The sequence below is a fragment of the Oncorhynchus keta genome, chromosome 1, assembly GCF_023373465.1.
Source record: "Oncorhynchus keta strain PuntledgeMale-10-30-2019 chromosome 1, Oket_V2, whole genome shotgun sequence".
Classification (NCBI taxonomy): Eukaryota; Metazoa; Chordata; class Actinopteri; order Salmoniformes; family Salmonidae; genus Oncorhynchus; species Oncorhynchus keta.
Window position 1 is genome coordinate 97646004 of NC_068421.1, and position 16078 is coordinate 97662081.

At 46.9% G+C, this 16078-nt stretch overlaps 1 protein-coding gene across 2 annotated transcripts in view; it reads right to left on the reverse strand.

Moving 5' to 3' along the window:
* The window catches only part of LOC118376134 (gamma-aminobutyric acid receptor subunit alpha-5-like), a 98715-nt gene that overhangs the window by 52142 nt on the left and 30495 nt on the right, over window positions 1–16078 (reverse strand). For both annotated transcript variants that reach the window (XM_052468188.1, XM_052468199.1), the window contains exon 6: window positions 14986–15068. In XM_052468188.1, the coding sequence (XP_052324148.1) occupies window positions 14986–15068 (83 nt within the window). The remainder of the gene's footprint in view (window positions 1–14985; window positions 15069–16078) is intronic.

Sequence of the window (16078 nt, forward strand, 5' to 3'; positions counted from 1 at the left end):
CGCATCTACAACAGGAGACAGGACACAGGATACTCATCTACACCAGAAGACAGGAAACAGGATATGCATCTACAACAGAAGACAGGAAACAGGATACACATCTACAGCAGAAGACAGGAAACAGGATACGCATACGCATCTACAACAGGAGACAGGACACAGGATACTCATCTACAACAGGAGACAGGACACAGGATAGTCATCTACAACAGAAGACAGGAAACAGGATACACATCTACAGCAGAAGACAGGAAACAGGGTACGCATCTACAACAAGAGACAGGATACATATCCACAACAGAAGACAGGAAACAGGATACCCGCCATGTGTCCCCACCCAACAGGGGGATGATCTCCTGGAACCAGCATCAACAACAGACCCTTACCGACACTTGCTGGCCCTACAACATCAGAAGGAAATGCCTCAGTGCCATCAAAATAGTCAGTAGCTCATGCTGGCCCTACAACATCAGAAGGAAATGCCTCAGTGCCAGCAAAACAGTCAGTAGCTCATGCTGGCCCTACAACATCACAAGGAAATGCCTCAGTGCCAGCAAAACAGTCAGTAGCTCATGCTGGCCCTACAACATCAGAAGGAAATGCCTCAGCGCCAGCAAAACAGTCAGTAGCTCATGCTGGCCCTACAACATCACAAGGAAACGCATTAGCGCCAGCAAAACAGTCAGTAGCTCATGCTGGCCCTACAACATCACAAGGAAATGCATTAGCGCCAGCAAAACAGTCAGTAGCTCATGCTGGCCCTACAACATCACAAGGAAATGCATTAGCGCCAGCAAAACAGTCAATAGCTCTAGGTCATTGATAAGCAGCATACTTTGAGCTGTTGACCAAATCTCTCTTTCCAAGCAGCCCACACACAGTGCTCCACATCCCATTAAGGAGGAGTCTGTCATGATCACCCTGCGGACACTACCTGGCCCATGAGAACCCCCTGCAACAGCAGTCACGGGTCTCTCCAATAATAGCAGGCACAAGCTAAAAGGCACCAAGTGTTTCAGCTGAAACCGTGACAGAAAGAGCCGGAATGCGACCTTCCTCTGTTGGGACAAAGATACATGATCCAGAACGAGACCCAGAAACTGACTACGCAAGTCAAGTCAAAGGCAAGTCAAATAACTTTTCTTGTGATTCACTATGAACCCCAGCAAATGTGGAAACCAGCTTAGCAGTGTGGAGCTCCACATGTTCCCTTGACTCTGCTACGACCAGCCTATCGTCCAGAAAGGCAAATACTCTGATCTGCTGGCACCGCTCCGGTGCCAAAACTTCCTCCACCACCATAGAAAAAGTATGTATGACGATGTACGGTATAGCACATGAAAAAAGGCATCCTTCAGATCTATGGACGTGAACCAATCGCTGGGTCACACCGTCTGCAATAGCCGGCAAAGTGTAAGCATTTTGAACTTGCAACATTGAGGTGCTTCTTTAATACACGTAATTCTAGGATGGATGCAACATTCTATCGCTCTTGGCAACTAAGAAGTACCCGCTGTACCAACCGCTTTGTTCTTCTGACTCGGGGACCAACCGAATAGCCTGCTTTTGAAGGAGGGAGGAAATCTCCTCTCTCAAGGCGCTAGGACAGGCGCTAGGACCTCTGGGATGCAAAGCACAACAAACTGCAGACTGTACCCTTGTCACCTATGCTGGGGCGGCAGGGTAGCCTAGTGGTTAGATCGTTGGACTAGTAACCGGAAGGTTGCAAGTTCAAACTCCCGAGCTGACAAGGTACAAATCTGTCATTCTGCCTCTGAACACTGTTCCTAGGCCGTCATTGAAAATAAGAATTTCTTCTTAACTGACTTGCCTGGTTAAATAAAGATTAAAAAAATATATTTTAAAAAAATGGTTGAAGTACGCTGGACGGAGTAGAGCACGGTGCCAGTCTCCCGCTACTGGATGGAGTAGAGCACGGTGCCAGTCTCCCGCTACTGGATGGAGTAGAGCACGGTGCCAGTCTCCCGTCACTGGATGGAGTAGAGCACGGTGCCAGTCTCCCGTCACTGGACGGAGTAGAGCACGGTGCCAGTCTCCCGCTACTGGACGGTGTAGAGCACGGTGCCAGTCTCCCGTCTCTGGACAGAGTAGAGCACGGTGCCAGTCTCCCGCTACTGGATGGAGCCCTCTGCCAGTCTCCCATCACTGGACGGAGTAGAGCACGGTGCCAGTCTCCCGCTACTGGATGGAGCCCTCTGCCAGTCTCCCGTCACTGGACAGAGTAGAGCACGTTGCCAGTCTCCCGCTACTGGATGGAGTAGAGCACGGTGCCAGTCTCCCGCTACTGGATGGAGTAGAGCACGGTGCCAGTCTCCCGTCACTGGACAGAGTAGAGCACGGTGCCAGTCTCCCGCTACTGGATGGAGCCCTCTGCCAGTCTCCCGTCACTGGACAGAGTAGAGCACGTTGCCAGTCTCCCGCTACTGGACGGAGTAGAGCACGGTGCCAGCCTCCCGCTACTGGATGGAGCCCTCTGCCAGTCTCCCGTCACTGGACAGAGTAGAGCACGTTGCCAGTCTCCCGTCACTGGACGGAGTAGAGCACGGTGCCAGTCTCCCGCTACTGGATGGAGCCCTATGTCTCTATAAGCTTGGCACATCTAGCCAGTGGGATTTCTGCCCATTCTTCAAGGCAATACTGCTCCAGCTCCTTCAAGTTGGATGGGTTCCGCTGGTGTACAGCAATCTTCAAGTCCTACCACAGATTCTCAATTGGATTGAGGTCTGGGCTTTGACTAAGCCATTCCAAGACATGTAAATGTTTCCCCTTAAACCACTCGAATGTTGCTTTAGCGGTGTGTTTAGGGTCATTGTCCTGCTGGAAGGTGAACCTCTGTCCCAGTCTCAAATCTCTGGAAGACTGAAACAGGTTTCCCTCAAGAATTTCCCTGTATTTGGCGCCACCCATCCTTCCTTCGATTCTGACCAGTTTCCCAGTCCCTGCCGATGAAAAACATCCCTACAGATGGTGTTATCGGGGGGGGGGGGTGAGAGGTGTTTGGTTTGCGCCAGACATAGTGTTTTCCTTGATGGCCAAAAAGTTCAATTTTAGTCTCATCTGACCAGAGTACCTTCTTCCATATATTTGGGGAGTCTCCCACATGCCTTTTTTTGGATACGGATCCACTCTTCCGTAAAGCCCAGCTCTCTGGAGTGTACGGCTTAAAGTGGTCCTATGGACAGGTACTCCAATCTCCGCTGTCTAGCTTTGCAGCTCCTTCAGGGTCATCTTTGGTCTCTTTGTTGCCTCTCTGATTAATGCCCTCCTTGCCTGGTCTGTGAGTGTTGGTGGCTGGCCCTCTCTTCGCAGGTTTGTTGTGGTGCCACATATAAATATTCTTTCCATTTTTTAATAATGCATTTATTGGTGCTCCGTGGGATGTTCAAAGTTTCAGATATATTTATTTATAACTCAACCCTCATTTGTACTTCTACACAACTTTGTCCCTGACCCTGTTTGGAGAGCTCCTTGATCTTCATGGTGCCGCTTGTTTGGTGGTGCCCCTTGCTTAGTGGTGTTGCAGACTCTGGGGCCTTTCAGAACAGGTGTATATATACTGAGATCATGTGACACTTAGATTGTACACAAGTGGACTTTATTTAACTAATTATGTGACTTCTGAAGGTAATTGGTTAGACCAGATGTTATTTAGGGGCTTCATAGCAGAGGGGGTGAACACATACACACACCACTTTTCTGTTTTTATTTATTAGAAAAAGTATTTCACTTCACCAATTTGGACTATTTTGTGTCCAAATCCATGTTATTTACAGGTTGTAATGCAACAAAATAGGAAAAATACTTTTACAAGGTATCCCCCTTCTCACCCATATATTTGTAATGAGTGTACATACTTTCTCCCTCAAGAAACTGGGGCACCTGGCACCTACTACATGGACTCTACAGGGTGTCGAAACTGGTGCAACTGCCACCTACTACATGGACTCTACAGGGTGTCGAAACTGGTCCACCTGGCACCTACTACATGGACTCTACAGGATGTCGAAACTGGTGCACCTGCCACCATAGCAGCACCCACACGTAGCACGCGCTCCAGCAGGTATATTTCACTGGTCACCCCCAAAGCCAATTCCTCCTTTGGCCGCCTTTCCTTCCAGTTCTCTGCTGCCAATGACTGGAACAAATTGCAAAAATCACTGAAGTTGGAGACTCATATCTCCCTCACTAGCTTTAAGCGTCAGCTGTCAGAGCAGCTAACCGATCGCTGCAGCTGTACACAGCCCATCTGTAAATAGCCCAACCAACTACCTACCTCATCCCCAGATTTGTTTTTGTTTTTCTGTTCTTTCTTCTCCCATTCTTCTCTGCAGATCCTCTCAAGTTATGTCAGGTTGGAAGGGGAGCATTGCTGAACAGCTATTTTCAGGTCTCTGACTGGGCCACTCAAGGAGCTCTGGCTGGGCCACTCAAGGAGCTCTAGCTGGGCCACTCAAGGAGCTCTAGCTGGGCCACTCAAGGAGCCTGGCTGGGCCACTCAAGGAGCCCTGGCTGGGCCACTCAATGAGCCCTGGCTGGGCCACTCAGTGGGGAGCCCTGGCTGGGCCACTCAAGGGTGCACCTGGCTGGGCCACTCAAGGAGCCCTGGCTGGGCCACTGGAGCCTGGCTGGGCCACTCAAGGAGCCCTGGCTGGGCCACTCAAGGCAGCTCTGGCTGGGCCACTCACAGGGGCCCTGGCTGGCACCACTCATGGAGCTCTGGCTGGGCCACTCACATGGAGCCTGGCTGGGCCACTCAAGGAGCCCTGGCTGGGCCACTCAAGGAGCTCTGGCTGGGCCACTCAAGGAGCCCTGGCTGGGCCACTCAAGGAGCTCTGGCTGGGCCACTCACAGGAGCCCTGGCTGGGCCACTCAAGGAGCCCTGGCTGGGCCACTGCCACCTACAAGGAGCCCTGGCTGGGCCACTCACAGGACCCTGGCTGGGCCACCTCACATGGAGCTCTGGCTGGGCCACTCACAGGAGGGCGCTGGCTGGGCCACTCAAGGAGCCCTGGCTGGGCCACTCACCTAGGATGGCTCTGGCTGGGCCACTCAATGGAGCCCTGGCTGGGCCACTCAAGGAGCCCTGGCTGGGCCACTCAAGTGGGGCAGCCCTGGCTGGGCCACTCAAGGAGCTCTGGCTGGGCCACTCACATGGACCCTGGCTGGGCCACTCATGGAGCCCTGGCTGGGCCACTCAAGGAGCCCTGGCTGGGCCACTCAAGGAGCCCTGGCTGGGCCACTCAAGGAGCCCTGGCTGGGCCACTCAAGGAGCTCTGGCTGGGCCACTCAAGGAGCCCTGGCTGGGCCACTCAAGGAGCCCTGGCTGGACCACTCAAGGAGCTCTGGCTGGGCCACTCAAGGAGCCCTGGCTGGGCCACTCAAGAGCCCTGGCTGGGCCACTCAAGGACATTCCATAATGACAAAGCGAAAAAAGTGTTTTATACATTTTAGCAAATGTATTTATGTCCCAATTCAGCATCGTTCACACCCTTTTAAGCCTTAGCCCCACCCATCTCTTTAAGAACTCCCATGTAAACAAATGGCCAACCGTCAGCATAGTCAATCATGGTTAGGGAGGATAATATCTGTCTCTACACCAGTTAGAGGAGGAGGAGGAGGTGGTGATTAACACTGTCTCTACACCAGTTAGAGGAGGAGGTGGTGGTGATTAACACTGTCTCTATACCAGTTAGAGGAGGTGGTGGTGATTAACACTGTCTCTATACCAGTTAGAGGAGGTGGTGGTGATTAACACTGTCTCTATACCAGTTAGAGGAGGTGGTGGTGATTAACACTGTCTCTATACCAGTTAGAGGAGGTGGTGATTAACACTGTCTCTACACCAGTTAGAGGAGGAGTAGGAGGTGATTAACACGGTCTCTATACCAGTTAGAGGAGGTGGTGATTAACACTGTCTCTACACCAGTTAGAGGAGGAGGAGGTGGTGATTAACACTGTCTCTATACCAGTTAGAGGAGGAGGAGGTGGTGATTAACACTGTCTCTATACCAGTTAGAGGAGGAGGTGGTGGTGATTAACACTGTCTCTATACCAGTTAGAGGAGGAGGTGGTGGTGATTAACACTGTCTCTACACCAGTTAGAGGAGGTGGTGGTGATTAACACTGTCTCTATACCAGTTAGAGGAGGTGGTGATTAACACTGTCTCCACACCAGTTACAGGAGGAGTAGGAGGTGATTAACACGGTCTCTATACCAGTTATGAGGAGGTGGTGATTAACACTGTCTCTACACCAGTTAGAGGAGGAGGAGGTGGTGGTTAACAGCCTGTCTCTATACCAGTTAGAGGAGGAGGAGGTGGTGATTAACACTGTCTCTATACCAGTTAGAGGAGGAGGAGGTGGTGATTAACACTGTCTCTATACCAGTTAGAGGAGGAGGTGGTGATTAACGCTGTCTCTACACCAGTTAGAGGAGGCAGGTGGTGATTAACACTGTCTCTATACCAGTTAGAGGAGGTGGTGGTGATTAACACTGTCTCTATACCAGTTAGAGGAGGAGGTGGTGATTAACACTGTCTCTATACCAGTTAGAGGAGGTGGTGGTGATTAACACTGTCTCTATACCAGTTAGAGGAGGAGTAGGAGGTGATTAATACTGTCTCCACACCAGTTAGAGGAGGTGGTGATGATTAACACTGTCTCTATACCAGTTAGAGGAGGTGGTGGTGATTAACACTGTCTCTATACCAGTTAGAGGAGGTGGTGATTAACACTGTCTCTACACCAGTTAGAGGAGGAGTAGGAGGTGATTAACACGGTCTCTATACCAGTTAGAGGAGGTGGTGATTAACACTGTCTCTACACCAGTTAGAGGAGGAGGAGGTGGTGATTAACACTGTCTCTATACCAGTTAGAGGAGGAGGAGGTGGTGATTAACACTGTCTCTATACCAGTTAGAGGAGGAGGTGATTAACACTGTCTCTACACCAGTTACAGGAGGAGTAGGAGGTGATTAACACTGTCTCTATACCAGTTAGAGGAGGAGGTGATTAACACTGTCTCTACACCAGTTAGAGGAGGAGGAGGTGGTGATTAACACTGTCTCTATACCAGTTAGAGGAGGAGGAGGTGGTGATTAACACTGTCTCTATACCAGTTAGAGGAGGAGGAGGTGGTGATTAACACTGTCTCTATACCAGTTAGAGGAGGAGGAGGAGGTGGTGATTAACACTGTCTCTATACCAGTTAGAGGAGGAGGAGGTGGTGATTAACACTGTCTCTATACCAGTTAGAGGAGGAGGAGGAGGTGGTGATTAACACTGTCTCTATACCAGTTAGAGGAGGAGGAGGTGGTGATTAACACTGTCTCTATACCAGTTAGAGGAGGAGGAGGTGGTGATTAACACTGTCTCTATACCAGTTAGAGGAGGAGGAGGTGATTAACACTGTCTCTATACCAGTTAGAGGAGGAGGTGGTGATTAACACTGTCTCTATACCAGTTAGAGGAGGAGGAGGTGGTGATTAACACTGTCTCTATACCAGTTAGAGGAGGAGGTGGTGGTGATTAACACTGTCTCTACACCAGTTAGAGGAGGAGGAGGTGATTAACACGGTCTCTATACCAGGTAGAGGAGGAGGTGAAGACAGCTGAGAGACCTTCACATCATGAATGAGTGAGCTGCAGTGCTGAGTTGGGTCATGTTTATTAGCTGGGTCATGTTTATTAGCTGGGTCATGTTTATTAGCTGGGTCATGTTTATTAGCTGGGTCATGTTTATTAGCTGGGTCATGTTCATTTGGTGGGTCATGTTCAATAGGTGGGCCATGTTCATTAGGTTACAGGGAATAATTAAGGTTTAATGGAGTCGGAGACGGAGGCTAAGTGCCAAATGGCACTCTATTCCCTATTCAGCGAACTACCTTTGGACGGGGCACGTGGGGGGCATAGGGTGCCATTTAAGTCCCATGCTGAGAGACCAGATCGAGACCAGATCGAGACCAGATCGAGACACAGATCGAGACACAATGAAGCCGAGGATCCTCTCTCTCTCTCACTCTCTCTCTCTGTTGTCTCTGGCCTACAAGTGTTAATTATCTCATGAATTAAATCAATCAATTAATCACAGTAAATTACAGTTGTAGCTTGAACTGCAAAAAGGGATTGTGGACTGAATACCAAGTTAAAACCAGAGGACAGATCACTGGAGGCTGCAGTAAATTAATGTATTCATCAGTCACACCACTACTTTTAGTCTGACAAATAAAGCTTACTTGGCCAAGTGCTCGTGTCACCACTGTCGTTTAAATAATCGGACCAAGGCGCAGCGTGAGTAGAGTTCCACATATTTATTACAGTGAAACTTCAAAACAACAAAGAATTAACAAAAGTGCAGTACGTAGCGCACATAGGCACTCATACAAACAATATCCCACATCGCAGGTGGGAAAAGGGACACACTAAGTATGACCCCAATTAGAGGCAAGCTGCCTCCAATTGGGAACCATACCCACACACCAACATAGAACTATAATAACCTAGTCACGCTCTGACCTATTACACCATGGAGAACCCCCAGGGCGTGACAGCTAGTCTCTTCTGACAGCCTCTAGCCAAGCGCTAGTCTCTTCTGACAGCCTCTAGCCAAGCGCTAGTCTCTTCTGACAGCCTCTAGCCACGTGCTGATGTCTTCTGACAGCCTCTAGCCAAGCGCTAGTCTCTTCTGACAGCCTCTAGCCACGTGCTGGTCTCTTCTGACAGCCTCTAGCCAAGCGCTAGTCTCTTCTGACAGCCTCTAGCCAAGCGCTAGTCTCTTCTGACTACCTCTAGCCAAGCAAGTTTCTTCAGCCAGTCTAGCCAAGCATCTCATCTGACAACCCTACGGGCCCTGGAAGTCTTATCTTATTATCCCTTGACAAGACAGGATACCCTGGTATAGTCTTGGTTTACGTCCCAAATGGCACTGTGTTCCCTTTATAGTGCATGACTTTTGACCAGGGCCCATAGGGCACAATATAGGGGATAGTGCCTAACATGCCTACCACTTTGAAGATGCAATATATTTTTATTGTGAAACAAACAAGAAATAAGACAAAAAAATAAAAATTGAGCGTGCATAATTATTCACCCCCCCAAAGTCAATATTTTCTGGAGCCACCTTTTGCAGCAATTACAGCCGCAAGTCTCTTGGGGTTTGTCTCTATAAGCTTGGCACATCTAGCCACTGGGATTTTTGCACATTCTTCAAGGCAAAACTGCTCCAGCTCCTTCTAGTTGGATGGGTTCCGCTGGTGTACAGCAATCTTTAAGTCATACCACAGATTCTCAATTGGATTGACGTCTGGGCATCGACAAGGCCATTTCAAGAGATTTAAATGATTTCTGTTAAACCACTCGAGTGTTGCTTTAGCAGCATGCTTAGGGTCATTGTCCTGCTGGAAGGTGAACCTCCGTCCCAGGCTCAAATCTCTGGAAGACTGACACAGGTTTCCCTCAAGAATTTCCCTGTATTTAGCGTCAACTATCATTCCTTAAATTCTGACCAGATTCCCAGTACATGCCAATGAAAAACATCCCCACAGCATGATCCTGCCACCACCATGCTTTACTGTGGGGATGGTGTTCTCGGGGTGATGAGAGGTGTTGGGTTTGCGCTAGACATAGCATTTTCCTTGATGGCCAAAAAGCTCAATTGTAGTCTCATCTGACCAGAGTACCTTCTTCCATATGTTTGGGGAGTCTCCCACATGCCTTTTGGCGAACACCAAACGTGTTTGCTTATTTTATTCGTTAAGGAACGACTTTCTTATGGCCACTCTTCCATAAAGCCCAGCTCTGTGGAGTATACGGCTTAAAGTGGTCCTATGGACAGATTCTCCAGTCTCCTCTTTGCAGCTTTTTCAGTGTTATGTTTGATCTCTTTGCTGCCTCTCTAATTTTTGTTGCCTGGTCCGTGAGTTTTGGTGGGTGGCCCTCTCTCTACAGGTTTGTTGTGGTGCCATATTCTTTACATTTTTTAACAATGGATTTAATGGTGCTCCATGGGATGTTCAAAGTTTCAGATATTTTTTTATAAGTCACCCTGATCTGTACTTCTCCACAACTTTGTCCCTGACCTGTTTGGAGAGCTCCTTGGTCTTCATGGTGCTGCTTGCTTGGTGGTGCCCCTTGCTTAGTGGTGTTGCAGACTCTGGGGCCTTTCAGAACAGGTGTATATATACTGAGATCATGTGACACTTAGACTGCACACAGGTGGATTTTATTTAACTAATTATGTGACCTCTGAAGGTACTTGGTTGCACCTGATCTTATTTAGGGGCTTCATAGCAAAGGGGGTGAATACATATGAACCAGGTCTTATTTAGGGGCTTCATAGCAAAGGGGGTGAATACATATGCACTTTTATTTATTTATTAATTTCACTTCACCAATATAGACTATTTGTGTATGTCCATTACATGAAATTCAAATAAAAATCTATTAAAATGACAGGTTGTGGCGAAATCTGCTCAGAGCCTTCACCGTGCGCTGCCACTTTAAGAGCGCATGAGCAGTGAGGAAGGAGGAAATAAAGAGAGCTCGTTCAAGACTGTGGACAGTTTTAAGGCCTTTGTTGTGTCGGTGAACACCCCCCACATTCATACCCTCTGCACTCATCCACTAGAAAATAATACAGATTATTGCAAATCCTATGTTGATGACTGGGTTCGTTCTTGTACGAAGTTGCTGTTGAATTGCTCTGCCATTATTAGTATTAGTATTATTGTATGAGGTATTCTTGTTTGGGTTACTTACCCCTGTGCTGTGATGTGGGTTTTATATGGTGTGTATTCTCTTTTCTCTCCACTGGCTATCTGGTAAACAGGCTACACTCTAGTCAGTCTCTTCTGCTGATGTGTGTGGGTCTGGTAGTGGTACTCTCTCTATTCTACTCTTTTCCTTTCGGCATGGTCAATACCTGCCTGGTGGCCCAACAAAATCTTTCTTTACCCCTCTCTAATAAATACCGCTACAATTCAAATAAAAATCTATTAAAATGACAGGTTGTAATGCAACAAAATAGGAAAAACACCAAGGGGGACAAATACATTTGCAAGGCACTAATTGGTTTAGAGAGAATGCTTGGAGCAAGTGATTGGTTCATTTACAAAGTCACATGACATATCAAATGTTTTTTGTCAAATGCGCCGAATACAACAGGTAAAGAGAGACCTTACTGTGAAATGCTTACTTACATGCCCTTTAGCAACAGTGCAGTTCAAGAGTTAAGAAAATATTCATATTTAATCTGATCACCAACAACGACGAGACAGCCTAGAAGGTCAGAGAACTGGCAGTGTGGTGCCAGGACAACAACCTCTCCCTCAATGTGAGCAAGACAAAGGAGCTGATCGTGGACTACATGAAAAGGCGGGCCGAACAGGCCTCCATTAACATCAATGGAGCTGTAGTGGAGCGGGTCGAGAGTTTCAAATTCCTTGGCAACAAACTATCATGGTCCAAACACACCAAGACAGTCGTGAAGAGGGCACGACAAAACCTTTTCCCTCTTTGGAGAAAAGATTTGGCATGGGTCCCCATATCCTCGAAATGTTCTACAGCTGCACCATCGAGAGCATCCTGACCAGTCACCGCCTGGTATGGCAACTGTTACAGAGGGTAATGTGTATGGCCCAGTACATCACTGGGGCCAAGCTTCCTGCAATCCAGGAACTATATAATATGCGGTGTCAAAAGAGAGCCCATCATTTTATTTATTTTATTTTACCTTTATTTAACCAGGCAAGTCAGTTAAGAACATATTCTTATTTTCAATGACGGCCTGGGAACAGTGGGTTAACTGCCTGTTCAGGCAGTTAACCTCGTCAATTGTCAGAGACTCCAGTCACCCAAGTCATAGACTGTTTTCTCTGCTACCGCAGGTCAAGCGGTACCAGAGCGCCAAGTCTAGGTCCAAGAGGCTCCTTAACAGCTTCTACCCCCAAGCCATAAGACTGCTGAAGAATTAATGAAATGGCCACCGGGCTATTACATCGAACCGCCCCCCCCCCTCCATTTGTTTTGTACATTGCTGCTACTTGCTGTGTATTATCTATGCATTGTCACTTTACCCCTACGTGTACAAATGACCTCGACTAACCTGTACCCCCGCACATTGACTCGGTTCCGGTACCCCGTGTATATAGCTTCGTTATTGTTATGTCATTTTATTGTGTTAGTTTTTATATTTTACTTCAGTTTATTTAGTTAATATTTTTTTAACTCTATTTCTTGAACTGCTTTGTTGGTTAAGGGCTTGTAAGTAAGTCGGCGCATGTGAAAAATAACATTTGATTTGAAGAACACACACACACAGACACACAAACACATCACCACGTTCACCTCCAGACCAAGCTCAACCCCCATGTCTTTGTCCCAAATAGCATCCTATTCAATATTCACAGAGTAGTGCACTAAATAGGGGAAAAAAAGCCATTTGGGGCACAGCCCTAGTTGATGCCAGAAGGATCGAGAACTCTACATGCCACCAGTTCAACATCATCATGTCTGTTAGCTGCTTCATTCATTAGACTTTTCCTGATTAGCTAGTCTGTGTTTAATTTAATTCTGTGTTAAAAACACAGTTTGAGATCAATATGAGGGGATTTGGCCAGTGGTTCGTTGGGGGAAATGTTGTCCAAGGTTGTAACAGTATTACATCCCAGAGAAATAGAAGTGCAGTGAATGTAAGTAACCCAATCTATGTTCCTGTAACTGTTAGCTCCGAGGGTGTCGTCAGCAATAATCAGATGCACATAGAATTGAATTCCACTGTTTCTACTGAAACTGTCTGCCTTAGGAAGAAGCCCACTGTGGACAGCCCACTCAGTACCATTGACTCAAATGTAAATGTCCCTGACATGTCTACCTGTGATCAGCCTCTCAGAATAGCACAAAACCCAGAAAATAACTTAAAATAGCCCATATTAACATATGTAGCCTGAGAAACAAAGGTTTCATAACATCACCTTCATATTCTTCCCATCTCTGAAACACATTTTCCTTTTGATGATTCAGCTCTACATGGTTACAGAATATAGAGGAAAGATAGATATGCAAATGTAGGAGGTGTTGCCGTGTACTGTATTCCTGTTAGGCTGAGAGAGGATTTCCTGGTAGATGCTGTAGCAGTATAGCTACTGTAAATTGAGAAATCATGTGACTAAACTGAAGAAAAAGCAGAGAAGAAACTGTATTATGAAGTAAAGATCAATGATATAAAGATGTTAAACTCTTTGGAGCACATTAAATTATGTTTTGGGCAGAACAGATCAGTCAGATCCATCCTTCATTGAGGCCAATGGCTCATTCATAACAAAACCCTTTGATATTCCCAACCACTTGAAGTTGACAAGATTAGCAAACGTATGTGTGACATGTAGACAACAAACGCTGAACCTTCATATTCATGTAAAACAGACCAAATAATGAAAGACAAGCGCTGTAGTTTTCTGTTCCACAAAGCGGATGTGGAAAAGGTCATTTTTTAAATATATATAAATGAGGACAAACCACCTGGTTCCCGACAACCTGGATGGTAAATTACCGAGGTTGGGAGCAGAATACATTGTGACTCCTGTTTGCCACATCTTTAATCTAAGCCTAGAAGATGGAGGGTGCCCTCAGGCCTGGAGGGTGTCAAAGGTCAATCTGCTGTCCAAAAATAGCAGAGCACCCCTTTAATGGTTCAAACAGCTGACCAATCAGAGTAGCCCTTTAATGGTTCAAACAGCCGACCAATCAGAGCACCCCTTTAATGGTTCAAACAGCCGACCAATCAGAGCACCCCTTTAATGGTTCAAACAGCCGACCAATCAGAGCACCCCTTTAATGGTTCAAACAGCAGACCAATCAGAGCACCCCTTTAATGGTTCAAACAGCCGACCAATCAGAGCACCCCTTCAATGGTTCAAACAGCCAACCAATCAGCCTGTTACCGGTGATAAACAAACTGTTGGAAAAATTTGTGTTTGACCAAATACAATGTTATTTTACAGAAAACATATTAACAACAGACTTTCTGCATGCTTATAGGGAAGGGCACTCAACATGCTCGGCACTGACACAAAAGCCTAATGATTGGCTGAAAGAAATTGATAGTAAGAAGATTGTGGGAGCTGTTCTTTTAAACTTCCGTGCAGCTTTTGATGTCATGGAATAAAACCTATTGCTGAAAAAAATAGGTGTTATGGATTTCCTCTGCCTTATCATGGAGTGAGAGTTACCTATCTTTTTTTCTTTTTTGAATTTTACCCCCCAATTTTGTGGTATCCAATTGTTAGTATTTACTATCTTGTCTCATAACTACAACTCCCGTACGGCTCGGGAGAGACGAAGGTCGAGAGCCATGCGTCCTCGAAACACAACCCAACCAAGCCGCACTGCTTCTTAACACAGCAGACATCCAACCCGGAAGCCAGTCGCACCAATGTGTCAGAGGAAACACCGTGCACTCAGCATGCACTGCGCCCGGCCCGCCACAGGAGTCGCTAGTGCGCAATGAGACAAGGATATCCCTACCGGCCAACCCCTCCCTAACCTGGACGACACTAAGCCAATTGTGCATCGCCCCACGGACCTCCCAGTCGCGGCCGGCTGCGACAGAGCCTGGGCTCGAACCCAGAGTCTCTGGTGGCACAGCTTGCACTGCGATGCAGTGCCTTAGACCACTGCGCTTTCCGCGAGGCATGAGAGTTACCTTTCTAATAGAACACAGAGCGTTTTCTTTAATGGAAAGCCTCTCTAATGCAAATTGTGTTGAATGTGGCGTACCGCAGGGAAGCCAGGTTGGACCATTATTGTTTTGTTTTTACTAATGACCTTCCACAGAACCTGACCTTCACAGCATTGGGACAGAGGTACAGACTCACAGGAGAAGCATCACGTGTGTGGTGTGTGTGTGTGTGTGTGATAATAGCAGATCTGTAATGCCAGATGTGTTTACTGAGGAGTCTTATTAACTTACAGCTTCCAAACTTAAGAGGACAGGCGTGGGCATCCATGGGGAAGTCCTCTAACTGCATGGGGCATTCTGCTGAGATGGTTAACCTGGAGAGACATCAGAGATTACAAATTATATTGTGATCGTGATTCATTACAATTATTAACTTTTCTGGCGCAGGGTTTCTGCTAGCGACCCACCACGACAACATCCGGTGAAATTGCAGAGCGCCAGATTCAAAATACAGAAATAGTCATAATAAACATTCATAAAAAATACAAGTGATATACATCGGTTTAAAGATGAACTTCTTGTTAATCCAGCCGCTTTGTCAGATTTCAAAAAGGCTTTACGGCGAAAGCATACCATGTGATTATCTGCGGACAGCGCCCCACATACCATGTGATTATCTGAGGACAGCGTCCCGCATACCATGTGATTATCTGAGGACAGCGTCCCACATACCATGTGATTATCTGAGGACAGCGTCCCGCATACCATGTGATTATCTGAGGACAGCGTCCCGCATACCATGTGATTATCTGAGGACAGCGTCCCGCATACCATGTGATTATCTGAGGACAGCGTCCCACATACCATGTGATTATCTGAGGACAGCGTCCCACATACCATGTGATTATCTGAGGAAAGTGTCCCACATACCATGTGATTATCCGAGGACAGCGTCCCACATACAAAACCATGAAAAACATTTTCCAACCAAACAGAAAGTCAGAAATAGCGATAAAATAAATCGCTTACCTTTGAAGATCTTCATCTTTCCGCAATCCCAAAGGTCTCAGTTACACAATGAATGGTTGTTTTGATCAATAAAGTCCTTCTTTATATTGCCAAAATTGTCAGTTTGTTTGGCGCACTTGATTCAGAAACACACTGGTTCCAACTCGCCCAACCTGCCTACAAAGGATCTAATAAGTTATCTGTAAACTTGGTCCAAACATTTCTAACAACGTTTCTAATCCAACCTCCTAAAATGTAAATAATCAATCAAGTTTAAGACGGGATAAACTGTTCCCAACTCCGGAGAAAAACAACACGGAGCGCGCTCTCATTCACGCCAACAGACTAGAGTCCACCTGAGTGACACTTAGAAAGA